The sequence below is a fragment of the Entelurus aequoreus genome, linkage group LG06 (genome assembly GCF_033978785.1).
Source record: "Entelurus aequoreus isolate RoL-2023_Sb linkage group LG06, RoL_Eaeq_v1.1, whole genome shotgun sequence".
NCBI lineage: Eukaryota > Metazoa > Chordata > Actinopteri > Syngnathiformes > Syngnathidae > Entelurus > Entelurus aequoreus.
Genome location: NC_084736.1, coordinates 22,100,660 through 22,125,659, shown reverse-complemented (window position 1 = coordinate 22,125,659; position 25,000 = coordinate 22,100,660). Strand labels below are relative to the sequence as shown.

At 37.0% G+C, this 25,000-nt stretch overlaps 1 protein-coding gene across 3 annotated transcripts in view; it reads left to right on the top strand.

The window, feature by feature from the left end:
- The window catches only part of mybpc2a (myosin binding protein Ca), a 134,700-nt gene that overhangs the window by 47,244 nt on the left and 62,456 nt on the right, over positions 1-25,000 (top strand). For all 3 annotated transcript variants that reach the window (XM_062050251.1, XM_062050250.1, XM_062050252.1), the window contains exons 3-6: positions 10,066-10,149; positions 10,232-10,380; positions 13,563-13,680; positions 13,900-13,948. In XM_062050251.1, coding sequence (XP_061906235.1) covers positions 10,066-10,149; positions 10,232-10,380; positions 13,563-13,680; positions 13,900-13,948 — 400 coding nt within the window. The remainder of the gene's footprint in view (positions 1-10,065; positions 10,150-10,231; positions 10,381-13,562; positions 13,681-13,899; positions 13,949-25,000) is intronic.

The window sequence follows — 25,000 nt, the reverse complement described above, 5'->3', positions numbered from 1 at the left end:
ATTTTACCGTAAAAATAACAGTAGTACAGTTTTTCTCTTCACAGTGTTACACTGTAAAAACAATGATTGTAGATTTTACGGGGGAAAAAACGGGCAGCTCAGTCGTCAGATTTTTACCGTAAAAGTAACAGTGGTGCCGTTTTCCCATTTACAGTATTTCACAGTAAAAACAATGGTAGTAGATTTTACAGTAAAAAACTGGCACATCAGGTTAATTTGGACTTTTAAATCAAATTTACAGTAGAAATACCAGTAGTACAGTTTCTCCATTTATAGTAATGCACTTTTAAAACAGTAACCGTCGATATTACAGCAAAAAAATCTGTCAGCCCAAATGCCAGAATTTTACCGTAAAAATAACAGTAGTACGGTTTTTCTCTTCACAGTGTTACACTGTAAAAACAATGATCGTAGATTTTACGGGGAAAAAAACGGGCAGCTCAGTCGTCAGATTTTTACCGTAAAAGTAACAGTGGTGCCGTTTTCCCATTTACAGTATTTCACTGTAAAAACAACGGCAGTAGATTTTAGAGTAAAAAACTGGCACATCAGGTTCATTTTGAATTTTAAATCACTTTACAGTAAAAATATCAGTAGTACAGTTTCTCCCTTTAAAGTAATGCACTTTTAAACAGTAACCGTTGATATTACAGAAAAAAAATCTGTCAGCCCAAATGCCAGAATTTTACCTTAAAACTAACAGTAGTACAGTTTTCCAATTTACAATATTTCACTGTAAAAACAACGGCAGTAGATTTTACAGTAAAAAACTGGCACATCAGGTTAATTTGGACTTTTAAATCAAATTTACAGTAGAAATACCAGTAGTACAGTTTCTCCCTTTATAGTAATGCACTTTTAAAACAGTAACCGTCGCTATTACAGCAAAAAAATCTGTCAGCCCAAATGCCAGAATTTTACCGTAAAAATAACAGTAGTACAGTTTTTCTCTTCACAGTGTTACACTGTAAAAACAATGATCGTAGATTTTAGGGGGAAAAAAACGGGCAGCTCAGTCGTCAGATTTTTACCGTAAAAGTAACAGTGGTGCCGTTTTCCCATTTACAGTATTTCACTGTAAAAACAACGGCAGTAGATTTTAGAGTAAAAAACTGGCACATCAGGTTAATTTTGAATTTTAAATCAATTTACAGTAAAATATCAGTAGCACAGTTTCTCCCTTTACAGTAATGCACTTTTAAACAGTAACCGTTGATATTACAGAAAAATAATCTGTCAGCCCAAATGCCAGAATTTTACCTTAAAACTAACAGTAGTACCGTTTTTCCATTTACAGTAATGCATTGTAAAAACAACAATCGTTAATTCTGCATTAAAAAAACTAGCCGCCAGAATTTTACAGAGAAAATAACAATGGTACTGTTTTTCAATTTACAGTAATGCACTCTAAAAACAACAATTGTAAATTCAACAGTAAACAAACCGGCAGCTGGGTCACCAGAATTAATAACAATGGTACTGTTTTCCCATTTACAGTATTTCACTCTAAAAGCAAATGCAGTAGATTTTACAGTAAAAAACCGGCACCTAATTTCAACCCTTAAGTCAATTTTACAGTAAAAATATCAGTAGCACAGTTTCTCCCTTTACAATAATGCACTTTTAAAACAGTAACCGTCGATATTACAGAAAAAAAATCTGTCAGCCCAAATGCCAGAATTTTACCGTAAAACTAACAGTAGTACAGTTTTTCCCTTTACAGTGTTACACTGTAAAAACAATAATCGTAGATTTTACAGGGGAAAAAACTGGCAGCTCAGTCCTCAGATTTTTACCGTAAAAGTAACAGTAGTACCGTTTTCCTATTTACAGTATTTCACTGTAAAAACAACGCAAGTTTATTTTACAGTAAAAAAACTGGCACCTCAGTTTTAATTTCAACTTTTGAATCAATGTTACAGTAAAAAATACCAGTAGTACAGTTTCTCCCTTTACAGTAATGCACTTTTAAAACAGTAACCATCGATATTACAGCAAAAAAATCTGTCAGCCCAAATGCCAGAATTTTACCTTAAAAATAACAGTAGTACAGTTTTTCCCTTCACAGTGTTACACTGTAAAAACAATGACTGTATATTTTACGGGGAAAAAAACGGGCAGCTCAGTCCTCATGATTTTTACCGTAAAAGTAACAGTGGTACCGTTTTCCTATTTACAGTAATTCACTGTAAAAACAACGCAAGTTTATTTTACAGTAAAAAACTGGCACCTCAGTTTTAATTTCAACTTTTAAATCAATGTCACAGTAAAAAAATACCAGTAGTACAGTTTCTCCCTTTACAGTAATGCACTTTTAAAACAGTAACCATCGATATTACAGCAAAAAAATCTGTCAGCCCAAATGCCAGAATTTTACCTTAAAAATAACAGTAGTACAGTTTTTCCCTTTACAGTGTTACACTGTAAAAACAATAATCGTAGATTTTACAGGGGAAAAAACTGGCAGCTCAGTCCTCAGATTTTTACCGTAAAAGTAACAGTAGTACCGTTTTCCTATTTACAGTATTTCACTGTAAAAACAACGCAAGTTTATTTTACAGTAAAAAAACTGGCACCTCAGTTTTAATTTCAACTTTTGAATCAATGTTACAGTAAAAAATACCAGTAGTACAGTTTCTCCCTTTACAGTAATGCACTTTTAAAACAGTAACCATCGATATTACAGCAAAAAAATCTGTCAGCCCAAATGCCAGAATTTTACCTTAAAAATAACAGTAGTACAGTTTTTCCCTTCACAGTGTTACACTGTAAAAACAATGACTGTATATTTTACGGGGAAAAAAACGGGCAGCTCAGTCCTCATGATTTTTACCGTAAAAGTAACAGTGGTACCGTTTTCCTATTTACAGTAATTCACTGTAAAAACAACGCAAGTTTATTTTACAGTAAAAAACTGGCACCTCAGTTTTAATTTCAACTTTTAAATCAATGTCACAGTAAAAAAATACCAGTAGTACAGTTTCTCCCTTTACAGTAATGCACTTTTAAAACAGTAACCATCGATATTACAGCAAAAAAATCTGTCAGCCCAAATGCCAGAATTTTACCGTAAAAACAAAAGTAGTACCGTTTTTCCATTTACAGTAATGCATTGTAAAAACAACAAGCATTAATTCCGCAGTAAAAAAAACTAGCCGTCAGAATTTTACAGAGAAAGTAACAATAAATTCAACAGTAAACAAACTGGCAGCTGGGTCACCAGAATTAATAACAATGGTACTGTTTTCCCATTTACAGTATTTCACTCTGAAAGCAAATGCAGTAGATTTTACAGTAAAAAACTGGCACCTAATTTCAACCCTTAAATCAATTTTACAGTAAAAATACCAGTAGTACAGCTTCTCCCTTTACATTAATGCACTTTTAAAACAGTAACTATCGATATTACAGCAAAAAAATCTGTCAGCCCAAATGCCAGAATTTTACCGTAAAAACAAAAGTAGTACCGTTTTTCCATTTACAGTAATGCATTGTAAAAACAACAAGCATTAATTCCGCAGTAAAAAAAACTAGCCGTCAGAATTTTACAGAGAAAGTAACAATAAATTAAACAGTAAACAAACTGGCAGCTGGGTCACCAGAATTAATAACAATGGTACTGTTTTCCCATTTACAGTATTTCACTCTGAAAGCAAATGCAGTAGATTTTACAGTAAAAAACTGGCACCTAATTTCAACCCTTAAATCAATTTTACAGTAAAAATACCAGTAGTACAGCTTCTCCCTTTACATTAATGCACTTTTAAAGCAGTAACCGTCAATATTACGGAAAAAAAAATCTTTCAGCCCAAATGCCCAAATTTTACCGTAAAAATAACAGTAGTACCGTTTTTCCATTTACAGTAATGCATTGTAAAAACAACAAATGTTAATTCTGCATTAAAAAAACTAGCCGCCGGAATTTTACAGAGAATATAACAACGGTACCATTTTTTCAATTTACAGTAATGCACTATAAAAACAACAATTGTAAATTGAACAGTAAAAAACTGGCAGCTGGGTCACCAGAATTTTACAGAGCAAATAACAATGGTACTGTTTTTCAATTGACAATATTTCACTGTAAAAACAACTGTAGTATATTTTACGGTAAAAGCTGACACCTCAATAGTCAGAATTTTACCGTAAAAATAACAGTAGTACCGTTTTTCCCTGTACAGTAACACTGTGTAAAAACAACGATTGTGGATTTTATGAGAGTAAAAACTGGCAGCTCAGTCGCCAGATTTTTACCATAAATGTAGCAGTGGTACCGTTTTTCCATTTACAGTAATGCACTCTAAAAACTACATATTGTTGATATCACAGAAAAAAAATACATCTGTCGGCTAAGATGTCAGAATTTTACAGTAAAAATAACAGCACCGATTTTCCATTTACAGTAATGCACTGTATAAACAAAAGTATAATTGTATAATTTTACGGTAAAAACCTAGCAGCTCAGTCGCCAGAATTGTTCCATAAGAATAACACTGGTACTGTTTTTCAATTTACAGTAACACGCTGCAAAAACAACGGCGGTAAATTTTAGGGTAAACAACCGGCAGTTCAGTTGGCAGAATTTTACACTGAAAAACCTGAGGTACTGTTTTTCAATTTACAGTAATGCACTGTAAAATCGTTGATTTTACGATAAAAAGTACCCCTATTCCCCTTACACGGTAGATTTGACAACATTTTTTACAGTTAAAATACCAGTACCATTTTTAAATTTACAGTAATGCACTGTTTTTTCACGATGAAAAAAACTTGCAGCTCAGGCGGCAGAATTTCACCGTAAAAATGATAGTAGTACCGTTTCTCCCTTTACATGGTCGATTTTACGAAAAACAAAACTTGGCAGCTCAGATGGCAAAATATTACAGTAAAAAATAACTGTGCCATTTTTTAATTTACAGTAACGCACTGTAAAAACAACAACCGTTGATTTTACGTAAAAACAATATCTGGCAGCCCAATTGTATCGTAAAAAATAACAGCAGTACCATTTTTACCTTTACATGGTAGATTTTACGGTAAAAACTGGCAGCTCAATTTTACCGCGAAAATAACAATGTTACTATTTTTGAATGAACAGTAATTCTGCGTAAAAAAAATTACCGTAACTGTTGTGGTAAAATTCTGGTGACTGATCAGCGAGTTCTTTTTTTATTTTAAACCGTAAAATCTCCAATTTTTATATTTTTTATTGTGATTTCTACTCCATTCTGTGTTAGATACATTGTTTTTTGTTAGTAATCCGTTCCAAATGGTCCGACAAAAAACCCCAAAGCATTTTTTTCCACATTAATTCAATTAAAATACATAATAACACAAATATGAACACAAAACTATTTTTTACAGAGAACAATGATGTGAAATACCTACACATGATGAATGAAATCTACACTATTATATTAACGATGTTTCTCACCTTCTTTATCAAATTGCTGTCACTTTCTTTGGCCCTTGTGTGCATTATTTTGCACTCATACTCAATTTTTTAAAATGTACAGAGACTAATTCACTAACGCGTGGAATACTCTTTTTTTTTTTGCAATTGAAGAGACACGAGGAGTGTTATTGCAGCTGGAACTAATCCATGTGTTTCGGAATTCACTATTCAGGGATGGTGTTTGCTAGGGCGGGTTTCGAACTTAACGGCCAATTAGGTCAATTAGACAATGCACGATTTAGTGACTTTTAGGAGAGCCAATAACTACTTCTCTTACTGAAGAGTTGGCAACATTGAAGACGTTGAAAGATTGACTCCATTTGTTTCGCCGACACGAGTGTTTGTGTGCGTGAATGTTGCTTGTGCGACCACAACACACAGACTGACGCCGCTCCTCGCCTTCTCTTTCTCCGACGCAGAGTTGCCGCCTGACGGTAAGACCCGAAAGCGTCAGCATGTCCGTGAAACAAACGAGGATCCGTCTATTGGCTGGCGACTGAAACGTCTACCAAGGAACTGTCGAATCCAATGTGTGACCAACTTCCGCTAAGGAAGTCAAGGGCGGACCGCATGTGGTTTTAGGACTAGGAGGAGTCCGTGTGTGCCTCTGGTGATCCAGACTAGACTAATCTACCATTTAGGACTAATTAGCAGGAGTGTCCAAACTTTTATAGCATGCGGCGGCCTTTTTGATATTTTTCATTTTCAAAACCAATACAATATTTAGATTTTTTTTTAACTTTTAGGGTCCGTGTACCTTCCGTTCATTCTATTTCCAATTCTGAAACACAATTCAAAAAATTAAATTAGGGCCGTTTTTCGATTTTTGTCATTTATGGCAGATTTTAAAACAAGCAAAAAGGTGTTGATTTCCATTCAAATATTGCCGTAAAATTGGATTTTGTGCTGTTTTCTTTTTATGGATTTAAATGTTTCCAGATAAACAAAAAAATCGAAAAAAATGTTCATCCAAAATGCAAAAATGCGTGAACCGGAAACAGTATTTTAGGTCCGTGTACCTTCCGTTCATTCTATTTCCAATTCTGAAACGCAAATCAAAAAATTAAATTAAGGCCGTTTTTCGATTTTTGTCATATATGGCGGATTTTAAAACAAGCAAAAAGGTGTTGATTTTCATTCAAATATTGCCGTAAAAATTGGATTTTGTGCTGTTTTCCTTTTATGGATTTGAATTTTTTTCAGATAAACAAAAACAAAGAAAAAAAAAGTTCATCCAAACTGCAAAAATGCGTGGTTATCTGCGTGATGATAAATTGAACTGGAAGCAGTATTTTAGGTCTGTGTACCTTCCGTTTATTCTAATTCCAATTCTGAAACGCCAATCAAAAGAAAAAATTAGGGCCGTTTTTCGATTTTCATTATATGTGGCAGATTTTAAAACAAACAAAAAGGGGTTGATTTTCATTCAAATATTGCCATAAAATTGGATTTTGTGCTGTTTTCCTTTTATGGATTTTTATTTTTCCAGATAAACACAAAAATCTAAAAAAAATGTGCAAAAACGTGTGCTTATCTGAGTGATGACAAATTGAACCGAAAGCAGTATTTTAGTCTTTCCTTTGCGTTTAGCATGTTTTTAGCACAACGGTAAAATCTTTGTTCAGCAGGAGTCCTAAAAAACAAGTTTCGGACCATTTTTTCTATTTTCATTTCTGAAACAAAAGTTGGACAACTATTTAATGACACTTTTTTATATATAGGACTCAATAGGACTCCAGCTGAACAAAGATGTTCCCGTTGTGCTAAAAACATGCTAAACGCAAAGGAAAGGCTGAAATACTGCTTCCGGTTCAATTTGTCATCACACAGATAACCACGCATTTTTGCAAATTTTTTTGCGTTTATCTGGAAAAATTATAATCCATAAAAGAAAAACAGCACAAAATCTAATTTTATGGCAATATTTTAATGAAAATCGACCCTTTTTTGTTTGTTTTAAAATCTGCCATATAAAATACAAATCGAAAAACGGCCCTAATTTTATTTATTAATTTGCGTTTCAGAATTGGAACTATAATGAAAGGAAGGTACACGGACCCGTGTAACTTCCGTTCATTCCCGTTCATAAGTCATATATAAAAAAGTGTCATTAAATAGTTGTCCAACTTTTGTTTCATAAATGAAAATAGAAAAAATGGTCTGAAACTTGTTTTTTAGGACTCCCGCTGAACAAAGATGTTACCGTTGTGCTAAAAACATGCTGAACTCATAGGAAAGGCTAAAATACTGCTTCCGGTTCAATTTGTCATCACACAGATAACTACGCATTTTTGCTAATTTATTTTTATTTTTGTGTTTATCTGGAAAAATAAAACTCCACAAAAGGAAAACAGCACAAAATCCAATATTAAGGCAATATTTTAATGAAAATCAACCCCTTCTTGTTTGTTTTGTATGAACGGAAGACTGAACCGTTCATTCTTTTTCCAATTTTGAAACGCAAATCAAAAAATAAAATTAGGGGCGTTTTTCGATTTTTATCATATATGGCAAACAAAAAGGGGTTGATTTTCATTCAAATATTGCCATAAAATTAGGTTTTGTGCTGTTTTCCTTTTATGGATTTACATTTTTCGAGATAAACACAAAAATCGAAAAAAATGTTCATCCAAAATGCAAAAATGCGTGGTTATCTGTGTGAAGACAAATTGAACCGGAAGCAGTATTTTAGCTTTTCCTTTGCGTTTAGCATATTTTTAGCATTACGGTAACATCTTTGTTCAGCAGGAGTCCTATTGTCGTTTTAAAAAAAGTGTCATTAAATAAATATCCAACTTTTGTTTCAGAAATGAAAATGGAAAAAATGACCCGAAATGTGTTTTTTGATTTGCATTTAAGAATTGGAAATAGAATGAACGGAAGGTTTGGTACCGGAAGGGTCTCAGTCATAAAAATAAAGATAAGTCATATATTATTGCTTTCTTTTTTTATTATTAAATGTTATATATCTAGATCAACTTCAGGTCTATCTGTCGATATAAAGTAAAAAATATATTTCTATGTTTTATGTTGTCAAAGAAAACCCAGTTTTTTTTATGGCAAAAACAAAAAATATGCAATATTTTTCTCCCAAAAATGTTCAAAGTGCAATATTTGATGTGACATAATCGCAGTCTTAAATAGGTCAACAATTCATAACAACATTGATTTTTAGTTCATCATTATTTTTTGGACAATGACAGTTTAAAAAAATATCCCATTAAAATTTGTGGAATCCAAAAGGGCTCCACTCATAAAAGTGTTAAAAATAAGTCATAATTTATTCATAATTTTTTTTTTACTTTTAACACTTAAGTATCTACATCAACTTCAGATCTATGTATTGATTACAAGTTTTTGTTATTTTTTTGTATGTTTGTTTTAGTCCTTATTGTCAAAGAAACAACACAAAATATGCAACCCGTATGACGTAATTGGAGTCTTAAAAAGTTTAACAATTCATAGCAACATTGATTTTAATTCATTATTATTCTTTGGGCAATTACAGTTAAAAAAAAAGTCCCACTACAATTTGTGGTGATCCAAAAGGGCCCCACTAATAAAAGTGTTAAAACTCATAAAAGTCATAATTTTATAATTTTTTTGTTTTTACCTAAAAAATGTAAGTCTGTAGATCAACTTCAGATCAAACAGTCTATTATAAGTTTTTGTTATTTTTTTGTATGTTTCTTTTTGTCCTTATTGTCAGAAAAAAACTTACTTTTTTATGGAAACAACACAAAATAGGCAATATTTCCCCCCAAAAAAAATTCAAAGAGGAATTTTTGATGTGAAGTAATTGGAGCCTTAAATAGGTCAATAAATCATAACAATGTCGATTTTGATTCATTTTTTTATTTTTTGTAAAATGACAGTTAAACCCTGCTCCTAAAAAAAAACTATAAAAAATATTAGGTATCCAAAATGGCCCCACTCAAATAAGTCATAATCGATTTAAATGTTTCATTTTTTTCAACACCTAAGTCTCTAGATCAACTCTAAATTCATCCGACAATTTTTTTAAATGTTTTTTTCACTTGTTTGTTCGTTGCCCTTTTTGGTCAAAGAAAACCCAGTTTTTTTGAAAGGCAAACACAAAATATGTAATATTTTACCCAAAACATATTTCAAAGTGCAATATTTAATTTGAAGTAATTGGAGCCTTAAATATGTCAATATTTTATAACAACATTAATTTTAATTCATTATTTTTTTTGAGCAATGACAATTTTAAAGAGTTATTGTGTCATTAGTCAACATTTCAATGTTTCCTTGTCACATTTCAATGGTTTGCTCTTTTATACCACTTTTTATATATATTTTTTCAATAGTATTTTTAGAATGTGCTGTTAAAAAATTAGCTGCGGGCCACACTTTGGACACCCCTGCTCCAGGGTAACAGTTTGCACTTTTCCAGGTTCAAACTGTGAAAGTCCAGGGTAAAAAAACAACTGTTGAGAGTATCACCCAACTACTAGACATTGTACCCCAAAATGTACAATGATGGACTTTGCTGAGTGTGTACACATGAGGAATGGTCCGTCCCTCTAAAAAAATGATACCCCGATCCACTACATTGTTTTTATTCATGTCACACACCCTCCTTACAGAGGCTGTGCTAGGCGAGGACCCTCAGCTCTCAGAACTGACCGGTCTGTTTGTGTTGAAGCCGGAGAGCACCACAGTCACCCAAGGTCAGTTCTTCAGACCATGAACTCTGGACGGTCTCTCTGTCCGCCGGATGTTTGCTCACGTTTTTTCTCTTAACCGCGGCAGGCAAGGATGCGATGTTTGTGGCCAAAGTGGACTCCTCCACCCTGATGAGGAAGCCCACCTTGAAATGGCTGAAAGGGAAGTGGCTGGACTTGGGAAGCAAGGCTGGGAAGCACTTGCAGTTCAAGGAGTCCTATGACAGGAGCACCAAGGTATCATCATCACCAGCTCCAATCATAATGATTCAGTCTGGATCGTTCCATTTGGGATGAGAGTGAAGTTGAGCTTCAAGTGGAGAATTCCCAGGATGGACCATTAGATTGACAAACGATGTGTCACCTGTTGACTGAAAAAGACAGTGGACAGATTGGCGTCCTCCATGGAGGGTCTTGTCTAACCATGCATGAGAGTCTTGGATTTGTTTTTGGCAAGTCTAACCGGAACTGGCCTTATTGTAGGCCTGGCACACACTGGAGGGTTTATCCCTGTGCACTGATTCAGGGGCTTCGTCTTTGGAGTCTTCTTTGAACTCAGTGAGAAGTCTGGCCCCAAAGGAAGCTTTTGGCGCTAGGATCCTTCACGGCCGATCCCATGATTCTTTGTGCTAGAGCCGACTTTTCACTGGTTAAAACATGGCGAGACCTTAAAAGCTTAGCATAAAACTGTGACATTGGTAATGTAGCTAGCATTGTGACATAAGGGTAACGGACACCCGATGCAACCACAAAGCCTAAGACCAACCTTTGTCTTTTGGTCTGGTGTAGACCATGTCCTCTAAAAGGTACAACTGGTGTTCACCATGCCCTTTGAAAGGTGGAATTGGTTGTAGACCATGCCTTTTGAAGGGTGAAACTGTTATAGACTATGCCATTTGAATGGTGGAACTGGTGTAGACCATACCTTATGAAGGGTGAAACTGGTGTAGACCATGTCCTTTGAAGGGTGAAACTGTTATAGACTATGCCATTTGAATGGTGGAACTGGTGTAGACCATGCCTTATGAAGGGTGAAACTGGTGTCGACCATGCCATTTGAAGGGTGGAACTGGTGTAGAAGATGCCCTTTGAAGGGTGAAACTGGTGTAGACCATGCCTTTGGAAGGGTGGAACTGGTGTAGACCATGCCCTTTGAAGGGTGGAATTAGTTGTAGACCATGCCTTCAGAAGGGTGGAACTGGTGTAGACCATGCCCTTTGAAGGGTGGAATTAGTTGTAGACCATGCCTTCAGAAGGGTGGAACTGGTGTAGACCATGCCCTTTGAAGGGTGGGATTTGTTGTAGACCATGTCCTTTGAAGGGTGGAATTAGTTGTAGACCATGCCTTCAGAAGGGTGGAACTGGTGTAGACCATGCCCTTTGAAGGGTGGAATTAGTTGTAGACCATGCCTTCAGAAGGGTGGAACTGGTGTAGACCATGCCCTTTGAAGGGTGGAATTTGTTGTAGACCATGTCCTTTGAAGGGTGGAATTTGTTGTAGCCCATGCCTTCGGAAGGGTGGTCTACTGGTATAGATCATACCCCACGAAGGGTGGAACTGGTGTAGTCCATGCCAGATGAAGGGTGGAACTGGTGTTGACCATGCCTTTTGAAGGGTGGAACTGATGTAGACCATGCCCTCTGAAGCAAACCTGGGCAATTATTTTGACTTAGGGGCCACATTGAAAGAAAAAAAAAATGCTAACACCAATTCAAAAACTTACAATAATGTCTGATTTTATTCGAAAAACGCAATGACAGACCACCTCAAAAAACAGAATGGAATTTTACGTTTTTTTTTACCGACTGAGACACCCAGAATGTACATGAAAATAAAGAATGTGAGTCGTATAGTATTACTATGAATGATAAAACACTGAATATTAACAACGTATGAATGTCGCTCCTCTTTTACTGCTCAGACCGCCTCTTCGATTGACATCTTTTGCATTAAAGCCAAACGCAGCAAAAATGTAACAAACACGGCAAAATATGAACGCAAAGGGCAAAAAACACCTTAAATCTGATACAATATTACTTTCCTGCAGAACTTTGTTGTAAAAATCTGCTTCCGTGTCTGTCCCTGACAGCCACATTTCAGGCTGGCAGCTCTGGAAACAAACCCCGCCCTCACTGCTTATTGCCTCGTCTGCCTAGAGCTGCTGTGACGTGGCTTACCTTAACAACGCATATTCCAACCATATAAACACTTTCTATAGTTCAAGACTTACAGTACTTTGAAAACAGCTCTGCACATAATAATGGCGGGTACCTCTGAAGGGTGGAAATGGTGTAAACCATGCCCTCGGAGGTGTGGAACTGGTGTAGACCATGCACTTTGAAGGGTCGAGCTGGTATAGACCATGCCCTCTGAAGTGTGGAACTGGTGTAGACCATGCACTATGAAGGGTGGAAAAGTTGTAGACCTATGCCCTCTGAAGGGTAGAACTGGTGTAGACCTTGAATTGATTACCTGGACCCCGACTTAAACAAGTTGAAAAACTTATTCGGGTGTTACCATTTAGTGGTCAATTGTACGGAATTTGTACTGAAATGTGCAATCTACTAATAAAAGTTTAAATCAATAAAAAAAACCTCTAAAGTGTGGAACTGGTGTAGACCATGCCCTCTGAAGTGTGGAACTGGTGTAGAGCATGCACTATGATGGGTGGAACTGGTGTAGAGCATGCACTATGATGGGTGGAACTGGTGTAGACCATGCCCTCTGAAGTGTGGAACTGGTGTAGAGCATGCACTATGATGGGTGGAACTGGTGTAGACCTATGACCTCTGAAGGGTAGAACTGGTGTGGACCATGCATTATGAAGTGTGGAAATGATGTAGCTTATGCCCTATGAAGTATGGAAGTGGTGAAGATCATGCCCTATGAAGTGTTGAACTGGTGTAGATCATGCCCTATGAAGGCTCGAACTGGTGTAGACCATGCACTATGAAGGTTGAAACTGGTGTAGACTATGCCCTCTGAAGTGTGGAACTGGTGTAGATCATGCCCTCTAAGGGTGGAACTGGTGTCAATCATGCCCTCTGAAGGGTGGATGGAACTGGTGTAGACCATGCCCTGTGAAGGGTGGAACTGGTGTAGACCATGCCCTCTAAAGGGTGGAACTATGGTGTCAATCATGCCCTGTGAAGGTTGGCACTGGTATAGACCATGACCTATGAAGGGTGAAACTGGTGTCAACCATGCCCTCTGAAGGGTGGAACTGGTAAAGACCATGACCTATGAAGGGTAGCTACCCTGAATTGGGACAGGTGTGCTCCTCAATGTTCTCACTGTAGAAGAACAGCAGGCGGTCCTGTGAAAGTGAGTCCAGATTTAAGACTGTGACCCAGAAGAACGTCTAACTCGGTCTGATGGTCTGTGTTCATGCGTCGTTTAACGTGCGTTTGTATTCCAGGTCTACACGTACGAGATGTGCATCATCAAAGCGGTGGACGGAGACGCAGGTGGCTACCGCTGCGAGGTCACCTCCAAGGACAAGTGCGACAGCTGCACGTTTGAGGTGTCGGTGCAGGGTGGGTCGTCACGCCGACACTTAATCACATTATTGTCATCTTCCATTCAGCGCCTCCTGCGCCGCCGTCTAACTAGCTTTGTCAGACAATAACTCAGCCAGGGCCGTGAACATTAGATTCTATCATTTAGTGGCCCGGCGAGGTCCCGAGTCCATTATTGCTTTGCCGCTGGTGTAATGAATTAACCTCAGCAGTCTTCCTCCTTCTGTCGGCTTTCAGCGGTGCAAGAGGAGCAGCAGGACAACATTTTGGAGGCCTTCAAGCGATCGTGAGTGTCTTCCTTCCGTATGTTGCCTGAGGACATCTGTCCGCCCCACGCGGGGTCTCTGCCCGTCTGGCTGTCCGTCGTTTGTCTCTGTCTTGTCTGACAACAGCTGCTGTCTCACCTGAAGTGGTTTTAGGTCCTCAGACGTGATCCTCCACCCTGTGGGGGTCGGTCACAGTGGCTCGTCATAACGAGGCTCGCTTGCCGTCATCTAGTCGCTCCTTCATTTTTTCTGAAAGGGCTACAACAGATCCAAGTTTTATCAAACTATAATCTGGATGTTTACAGGTGGCAAAGCATATAGTTATTATTAGTGTTATTGCTAGCTCTTTAGCTAATTGTGTATGTATATACATAAAAATACCGTATTTTCCGGACTATAAGGCGCACTTAAAGGCCTAATAAAACCCACTACTACAGACCACGCAGTCTGATAGTTTATATATCAATGATGAAATCTTAACATTGCAACACATGCCAATACGGCCGGGTTAGATTAATAAAGTGCAATTTTAAATTTCACGCGAAATATCCTGCTGAAAACGTCTCGGTATGATGACGTTTGCGCGCGACGTCACGGATTGTAGTGGACATTTTGGGACACCATTGTGGCCAGCAATTGAGTCGTCTGTTTTCATCGCAAAATTCCACAGTATTCTGGACATCTGTGTTGGTGAATCTTTTGCAATTTGTTTAATGAACAATGGAGATAGCAAAGAAGAAAGCTGTAGGTGGGAAGCGGTGTATTAGCGGCCGGCTGCAGCAACACAAACACGTAGCGGCTACATCGTAGCCGGTGTTTCATTGTTTGCATTCCCGAACAATGACAGTCCAGCTTTACCATTGGCCTGTGGGGAACTGGGACAACATAGACTCATACCAGGAGGACTTTGAGTTGGATACGCATGCTTGTGGAGATGGGACAACAGAGACTCTTACCAGGAGGACTTTGAGTTGGATACGCGCTACCGTGAGTACGCAGCTGCAGCTTCCAAACATTTGATCGCTTGCTCGTACGTGCGTGCCGCTACGTGCATGTCACGTACGTAACTTTGGGGAAATATATGTGCTGTATGAACTTTGCGGAGATAAACGGTACTTTGGGCTGTGGGATTGAGTGTGTTGTGCGGGTGTTTGATTTGTATTGGCGGGTTATATGGACGGGAGGGGGGAGGTGTTTGTTATGCAAGATTAATTTGTGGCATATTAAATATAAACCTGGTTGTGCTAATGTATGGAATAATTCTGGTTTTGCTTATCGACCTCAAAGCAATTTTTTTGGTGCATGGTGATGATAAGTGTGACCAGTAGATGGCAGTCAAACATAAGAGATATGTGTAGACTGCACTATGATGGCAATATGACTCAAGTAAACAACACCAACATTTTATATGTTCCATTGAAAATATAGAACATTACACACGGCGCTCAAAAATCTATCAAAATGTTTTAGTACGACTTTGGTAGGCAATGAAGCCGCACCGCTTGATGTGCTTCAACATACGAGTATTATTACGGTGTGTGTATAAGGTAAGACATATTATCTGCCGTTTTGTTTCGCAATATTATGCAAAAACACTTTTTCTTACCTTCTGGTACCTGCTGATCTGTAATTGGGATCTGCATAAATTCTGAAAAATTGTGCGCCTCCTCCTTTGTAGTCCGTGTCGACACCGTAGTCGATAAGGTTCTTCTTTTTCTCTATCTTCTTGTTATGGGAAATTCATCCTCCACTGTTACCATTTCTAATATAAAGTAGTGTAAAGTTCTTACTAATATTTGTCGGTAAACTCGCCATGAAAGCGCTAAAACATACCGGTATTGTGAGTTTACATTATTCACCCAAAGAACTTTATTTATTAGAGAGATTGGGTCAGGCGGTTTTTCACGGGACACATTTCTGGTGTTGTTGTTTCCAGATGAGGAGATGCTCCATTATTGATTTAAGTAAAGTCTGAATGAAAGGGACAAGCGGTAGAAAAATGGATGAATGTCATTAAAACAGTTAGCTCCATCTTTTGACACTTCTTCCACTCCCGCCCTTGCACGCTACACCGCTACAACAAAGATGACGGGGAGAAGACGCTGACGAAGGTGAGCCACGTAAATAAGACCGCCCACAAAACGACGCATCCGGAAGCGACTTTCAGAAAGCGGCTTTCAGAAAGCGGCTTGAAGATGATCTGTAAAACATCATCTATGCAACATTTTGACCAAAGAACCACCATTACATATTATGTAGACCACAAGGAAGTGTTTTCAATTAAAAACAAAACAAAAACAATAATAATATGACTTCTTTAATGCGCCCTATAATCCAGTGCGCTTTATACACGAAAAAAGATAAAAAATAGACCATTCATCCGCAGTGCACCTTATAATCCGGTGCGCTTTATAGTCCGGTGCGCCCTATGGTCCGGAAAATACGGTAATTCATTTTGATACTTGGCGCTATCTTGAAAGTATGCCAACATTTGTTGTATTAGCATGCTGGTATTTTACGGTAGCATTTTTGCTCATTTTGAGCAAAAACACCTACAAACGGTCACGGTCACATGCTTGCATGCTAACTGTAGTATGCTGATGTTAGCATGCTAACGTTTGATGCTCTTTTTTTTAGCTAATTTTTTACGTTCTAACTTAAAAATCATGTTTTTTGAGACTTGGCGCCATTTTGGGAGTATGCTAATTTTTCTATAATAGCATGCTGACATTAGCATACTGATATTTTACGGTAGCATTTTTGCTCATTTTGAATGGTAACACCTACAAAGGGTCACACGCTTGGATGCTAACAGTAGTATGCTGATGTTAGCATGCTAACATTTTTTGCTCTTTTTTTTTAGCTAATTTTGTACGTTCTAACTTAAAAATCATGGTTTTTGATACTTGGTGCCATCTTGAAAGTATGCCAATATCTCTTGTATTAACATTTATACATTAGCATGCTGATATTTTACGGTAGCATTTTTGCTCATTTTCAATGTTAACACCTACAAACGGTCATGGTCACGTGCTTGCATGCTGATGTTAGCATGCTAACGTTTGATGCTCTTTTTTTTAGAGAATTTTTTAGATAATTTTTTACGTTACTAACTTAAAAATCATGGTTTTTGATACTTGGCGCCATTTTGGGAGTATGCTAACGTTTCTATAATAGCATGCTGACATTAGCATGTTGATATTATACCATACTTGCCAACCCTCCCGTTTTTAGCGGGAGAATCCTGATATTCAGCGCCTCTCCCGACAACCTCCCGACAGAGATTTTCTCCCGACAAACTCCCGGTATTCAGCCGGAGCTGGAGGCCACGCCCCCCCCCAAAAAAAGTCTGCCACAGCTGCGATTGGATCTGACCAGCCTCCGGGTACAAGTACTGGAGTACCAATTGCTTGCCAAGGAAGATCTTCCCCAGGAAGCAAGGATTGACCGGTTTTGGGCCATGCTAGGGAGAGATGGAATATTCCACACTCTCGTGCATTTGATGAAAGCACTTTTGTGCGTGCCACACAGCAATGCATCATCAGAGAGGGTGTTCAGCATGGTTAGAAAAATAGTGACAGAGAATAGAAAGAGGATGGACAATTCAACCCTTAACAAAGCATTGTACTTTCAAGTACAACAATGAGTAGATGAGTGTTGTGTGTGTGTGTGTATACAGTATGTGTAAATAAATGAACACTAAAATTCAAGTATTTCTTTTATTTATATATATAATTAAATATATATATATATATATGGCTAGAATTCACTGAAAGTCAAGTATATATATATATACATATATATGAAATACTTGAGTTGGTGAATTCTAGCTGTAAATATACTCTCCTCTTAACCACTCCCCTAACCACGCCCCCGCCCCAACCACGCCCCCAACCACGCCCCCCACGCCCGACCAAGGCGCCCCCCCCGCCCCCCCACCTCCCGATATTGGAGGTCTCAAGGTTGGCAAGTATGTATTATACTGTAGCTTTATGAAAATATTGAATGTAAACAACTACAAATAGCGCATTTTGGTATTTCCTTTTACGTGGTCACGTGCTAGCATGCCTAACGGTCGCATGCTGATGTTAGCATGCTAATGTTCTTTGGTCGCTTTTTAGCTAATTTTGTATGTTTTAACCTAAAAATCATGGTTTTTGATACTTGCCGCCATCTTGGAAGTATGCTCACATCTCTCTGCTAACGATAGCATGCTAAAATTTTATGTTTGCTTTTTAGCTAATTTAGCTTGTTTGAACCTAAAAATCATGGAATTTGATAACTGGTGCCATCTTGAAAGTATGCTAAAGTCTCTCATGTTAGCATGATAATATTTGATGCTAGTTTTTTTTGTTAAATTTGAATGTTTACATATACAAATAGTGCATTTCGGTATTTCTACTGTTGCGTTAGACCAGATGTTCCTCCAAGTGGGATGTAAAACGCTGGTCAGTCCCAAGTTCCTTAGATGACATATAAACTGACTCAGAGGTACCACCCAGCACAGTATAGGTATTTTGTAATTTATTGTCAAATATTTGAGAATAGAGACCAGCCTCGAACAACACATACGAATGCGCAGCCCAAGTTGATCTGGCATTCCACAGGAAAAAGCAACTCTTTTCACACAAAGCAAGCCCCCCCCCCCCCCCCCCCCCTCCTCTCAACACTGATAAGAAGAGAGACTTGGGGGTTGTGTTCACATTCCTGATGGTTTACGACCCTGTCTAAATAGGCAATCTGAAGACAAAGAGAAACTAGTATACAGAGTAAAATTAAGGAAAAAAATATGAGCTGATTCAAACATGATTATGAATAAAGAAATAGCTCTTAAACATATGCATTATCCACACTACTTACCCGGTCAATTGCTAACATGCTAACGTTAGCATGCTAACGTTTTATGCTTGTTTGTTTTTTTTAGCTAATTTTGTATGTATTAACCTAAAAATCATGGATTTTGATTAGTGGCGCTGTCACGCCAATTTTCTTCCCATCACAAAAACCTTCCTAACCCCCATTTACTTCCGGGGTCATTTCCGCTTACGTCAGTTCCTCTTACGTCATTGACAGCGATCGATAGCACTTCGTTTGACTCTTTTTTTATAATACAGCGTTAACAAAACGTCTGAATTATCAACAATAATGTTGATTTAAAGTACAGACATTTAACATTATATATCAATTAATATTACTGAAATGTTTTAACAATAATGTTGATTTAAAGTACAGACATTTAACAGTATTATATATTAATTAATATTAGTGAAATGGTTTCAACAATAATGTTGATTTAAAGTAGTACAGACATTTAACAGTATTATATATTAATTAATATTTTTTGCACGTTACCACAAAGACAGAAGTTCGCAGCAGCGGCCCTAACACTCCGCTTGAAATGTTGCGAAGCCTGCTGGTGTTTGACATAAGTCCCCTGGGACAGATAAAGACGAATATCATCCAGTGACACCACCATTTTCAGGAGATTTGGATTTATCGATCGCTGGCAATGACGTAAGAGGAAATGACGTAAGTAAGAGGAACTGACGTAAGCGGAAATGACCCCGGAAGTAAATGGGGGTTAGGAAGGTTTTTGCGATGGGAAGAAAATTGGTGTGACAGCGCCAACTATGAAGTATGTTAGCATCTCTTATATTAGCATGCTAACGTTTTATACTAGTTGTTTAAAAAGAATAAAAAAACACCACAACATTTTTAGGGAAAAAAACAAGAATCAATCAATCAATCAATCAATCAATCAATCAATCAATCAATCAAAGTTTACTTATATAGCCCTAAATCACGAGTGTCTCAAAGGGCTGTACAAGCCATAACGACATCCTCGGCTCAGATCCCATATCAGGGAAAGAAAAAACTCAACCCAATGGGATGACAATGAGAAACCGTGGAGGGGACCGCAGATGTGGGGACCCCCCCTGGGCGACTGGTGCAATGGACGTCGAGTGGATCTAGCATAATATCGTGAGAGTCCAGTCCATAGTGGATCTAACATAATAGTGAGAGTCCAGAAGAAAAATGGGCAATAAAACATAATGTAATGAGAAAAAGTTTACATTTTGATACTAGTAACTTGTTTTTAGCATTATTTTTCAAATTTAAAAAAATCTAAATGGTTACTGCTGCATATTTTAGGAAAAAAAAAACATTAAATGTGAGATAAAAAGGGCAAAAAGATAATGTAATGAGAAAAAGCTGATATTTTGATACTAATAACTCGTTGCCACCTATAACACAAAGCTCACACCAAGTGTTGTCTTTAAATATATATAACGTCGGTTTTTAGCATTATTTTCCAATTAAAAATGGGTTCAATATTTTTACTGTTTTACTTGAATTTATCTAATTTGTTTGTACATTTTTATCTAATGTACCTTCGGAGTATCATACGAAGTGAAAATCTGCCCGAACTTTTGAGGCTTTTTTTTGTGCCTCTTTTCCATTTTTGCCGTGTTTGTGTGTTTTTCTCAATCGGTTTCGTTTTTTGAATGTGCTATGGGCCGAGAAAATACAAGCTGCATGCGGCAAATGGTTCCCAGGCCGCACTCGGGACACCCCTGCGTGACACTAACAGGATGCTAATTACGGTCTAAAGCTACACTTCTTTACTGCCTTGTGTGTTGTTTTACTGTTTTATTTACTGTAGCATTGAATATTATACGTGCATCATGTACTGTGTATGTTAGCATGTGCACTGTTCACCAAGCGTCATGCTCTGGGGCACGTTTATCATAAATCATAAATCCTTAACCTGCTGCTTTCATATCAGTAATCTGTGCATAAAACTCTAATTTCCTGTAGTGGTTAGAGCGTGCAAGCCCAGGTATAAGACGAGGAGCGCATCATGTAAGAAGACAGCGTGATATTGTGCTTTAGACAAGGCTGTCAGCCTGCTCATTTGCAGAGTGGCGATATGAGAGGAGGAGGAGGAGGCTGGCGTCATAAATGAAAAGTGAAAGGTTGGTTAGAAGTCAGATTTATTGCCGGAGAGGCTGAGTGGTTGACTTCTGCAAAGTCAAACATGCACAGGGTGATGCTTATGGCGACTATTTTAGTCGATATCGTTATTACATCGTTTGGCCAACATATACGGTTATTGAAGGGAAAAAACATAACTTGTACTGCTTTACAGGTTTTATATGTGACACGCTTCAAACCTATGTAAACATATCTAATGCCAAACCTGTGTTTATCATAGGTGCAGGGCTGTTCCAGCAAGAGTTTTATTTTGAAACCCCCCATTCCGACTTTTTTTCACTCTTTTTATTAATGTGAAACAAATTGTTCCTATTTTTTGATTTTTTTATCATGCTTGAATTTAATTTAATGCATGTTTTGTACTAAAACAACTGTAATGAAAAATACATGATACATTTCCTATTACATTTTTTAGTACAAAATATGCATTACAATTAATTCAAGCTTGATTAAAAAAGTATAAAAGTTTGTTGACTTGAAGCAGGGGTGGGCAATTAATTTTTACCGGGGGCCGCATGAGCAACCTGAGCACTGCTGGGGGGCCACACTGACAATATTTCAATTAAATTTTGCTCAAATTATTTTTGATATACCGTAAGATAGATAATAATAATAATAATATTTTCATTTAACCTAACTTATCTTTATACAAAAGCAGATGGCTTTTGATGGTTTTATTTTTAACACTTTCTTACACAACACTTCCTGATGTATATTACAATACAAAAATTTCAATTTCTGTCACTTTACCCTGCATCCTCTTTGTTGTAAAACCTTTATTTAACCAGATAAGAAAACATTGTGAACGTAGCACGCCTGTAAGGTGATTGGCGAAGAAGGAGGAAGCGTTGCTGTTGCGGAAATGAGGAGTGAGGATTGGTTTTCCTTTTGGAAAGAACGAGATAAGTTGAGCTGTGTTAGTATAGCATGCTCAATAAAAGTTTAAAAAGTGCATCAGACTTGGTGTGCACTTCTTCTGGACGCTACAATTGATGTCAGAAGTGGGATGAAATGCCTCCCAGTTCGCCTTGCCATCAAACCTGGGAGTCTTCATTGAGGGCGGAATTCCCCCCGTGGCAAGCAGCGTGGCTGCACCTGTAAACACTCTCTCTCTCTCTCTCTCTCTCTCTTTGCGGCGAGCTCCTCACGTGGCACGTACCTCCCGATGACGTAGCACACAAACAGTGCAGTATGCGCAAAGTTTTACTTCTGACACCAATTGTAGCGTCCAGAAGAAGTGCACATCAAGTCTGACGCTCTTTTTAAACTTTTATTGAGCAAGCTATACTAACACAGCTCAACATATCTCGTTCCTTCCACACGCACGTCTCCTCACTCCTCATTTACGCAACTCAAGAAGACAACATCTACTTCAGCAGGTCGTTACACTAAATTCTTTAAACACAGCAACGTGTGTACCACAAATAAGCACACAGCTTTACCTTTACTTGTCTTGTTGAAAACACGCCATTCGTCATCAACTTTTCTCTTTTTAGTCGCTGTGCGCCTTCCCTCACAGGACATACGCACAATAACACTTTTCAAAATAAAAGCAGCACAGTTGTATTGCACGCACGACAAAGATGTTTTTTTAAATTTATTTTGTAATTTGAGATTGCCGCTGCGCGCACGAGCATACGTCCACACGGAAGTAATACAAATAACGCTTTTCAAAACAAAAGCAGCACCGTTGTATTGCACACTCGAAATAGATGCTTTTTAAAATTTATTTTGTAATTTATAATTGGCCTCACGCGGGCCGGACAGGGACGTACAAAGGGCCGGATGCGGCCCGCGGGCCGCACAATGCCCAGGTCTGACTTGAAGAATAGTTTTACATACATATATATATATATATATATATATATATATATATATATATATATATATATATATATATATATATATATATATATATATATATATATATATATATATATATATATATATATATATATATATATATATATATATATATATATATATACATATATATATATATATTTATATATATATATATGTATATATATATGTGTATATATATATGTATATATATACTGTATATGTATGTGTATGTGTATATATGTATTTGTGTATATATATATACTGTATATATATATAAATGTATGTATATATATGTATGTATGTATATATATATGTATGTATGTATATACATATATATATGTGTACATGTATGTATGTATATATATATGTGTGTATATACATATATATATATATGTGTACATGTATGTATGTATATATATATGTGTATATGTATATATATATATATATATATATATATATATATATATATATATATATATATATATATATATATATATATATATATATATATATATATATATATATATATATATATATATATATATATATATATATATATATATATATATATATATATATATATATATATATCCATCCATCCATCCATCTTCTTCCGGTTATTCGAGGTCGGGTCGCGGAGGCATATATATTAGTGCAAGACAAATTTGATAAAATACGATAGTACTATTGTTATTTACTCGATTATGTAAAAATCGGCACACACGGTAATGATCACACAGTGATATTGTGTTTATGATAACAATATCACATCAAGGGTTGGAATTGGAGGTTAAATCACCAAAAATGATTCCCGGGCGCGGCCACCGCTGCTGCTCACTGCTCCCCTGACCTCCCAGGGGGTGATCAAGGGTGATGGGTCAAATGCAGCGAATAATTTCGCCACATCATTGGTACTTACTTACTTATACTACTAATACTTTAATACTCAAATGGAGTATTGTTGGCGCTTTTTGGATAGGTATTTATTGGATTTTTTGGGCAAAATTGGGGAGCTCCCACTGGCTTTTGACTTTTATTTATGTTTATTTAATATTTAGAATGCTTTTCTTTTTTTATTCATCCGTCGTCATTTCTTTCATAATGATTGAATAAAATTCGCCCAAAAAGTGCATTTCCCCTTTAAAAAAAAAAAAAGGTTTTGTTAAACAAAATGCTACCTAAATATTTAATCAAGTCAAATACAAATACATTATATCTGTACAGCAGATATGATCATCTACATCAGTGGTGTCAAAGTCAAGGGCCACGAGCAGGATCGGATTTATCTATGGCCCCCGGGATGAAATTTGATTAGTATTAGAACCGGCCCGCAGGCCACAGCCGCCTGCTGCTGTTTTGCACGCGTCAATACTCCATCAGTGTTGGCGCTAGGAATTTTCAAAATGGGGTACAGGGGACCCCATCAAGTCATAAAAATGGGGTCCCACAGTAAATTTTTGGGGTTCCACTTTTTTGTAAGCATTTTGAAAACAAATGATAAATGTATGCATTATCCTGTTATATCTCGCATTCCATATTGTGTTTTGGAAAAAGGTTGTCATAAACGTTAGTTAATTCATAAATTAAAAAAAAATACAAAAGAAAACACATTTTTATGCATATGTAAATGTATCAGTTCTAAACATTCATTCACTTTCTTCTTTTCTTCATGGATCTAAACTTTACCGCTGCTGGTAGTTTTTTCCACATTTTTATTGTAATATTTTCAGAATGTGATTGTTCTATTTTTGGCCAAAGTAAGACAAAGAAAACCATCTGAAGTTGTCTTTATTTTTTAGTTCTAATGCCATGATTTTAATAGTCCGGCCCGCATGTGCACAGATTTTCCTCCATGCGGCCCCTGAGCTAAAATGAGTTTGACACCCCTCACCTACATCAACAATATGATTTATCTGAGTGGCTGGAGAGGACAGATAAAGTAAAAAAAAATAAAAAAGTAGATTTTTCTGAATTGATTAAGAATCGATACAAATAAGAATCGTGATTCAATGGAATTTTTTTTTTACATCAAATATCACAGCAATGGGTCTCTAACCCTAACACAGGTTTAGTAACAGAGGCAGTGCTCTAGTTCTACGCCCTCAGACAAATTGATATAATACGGATATTTGGCGTCACTTTCAAGCGTTTGTTAATTTGCCACCGTGTCGATTTTCCACCTGCTGCCTCTAAAAGGAGCGAATCGGAGGAGAAACCACTCTGAGGCGGCC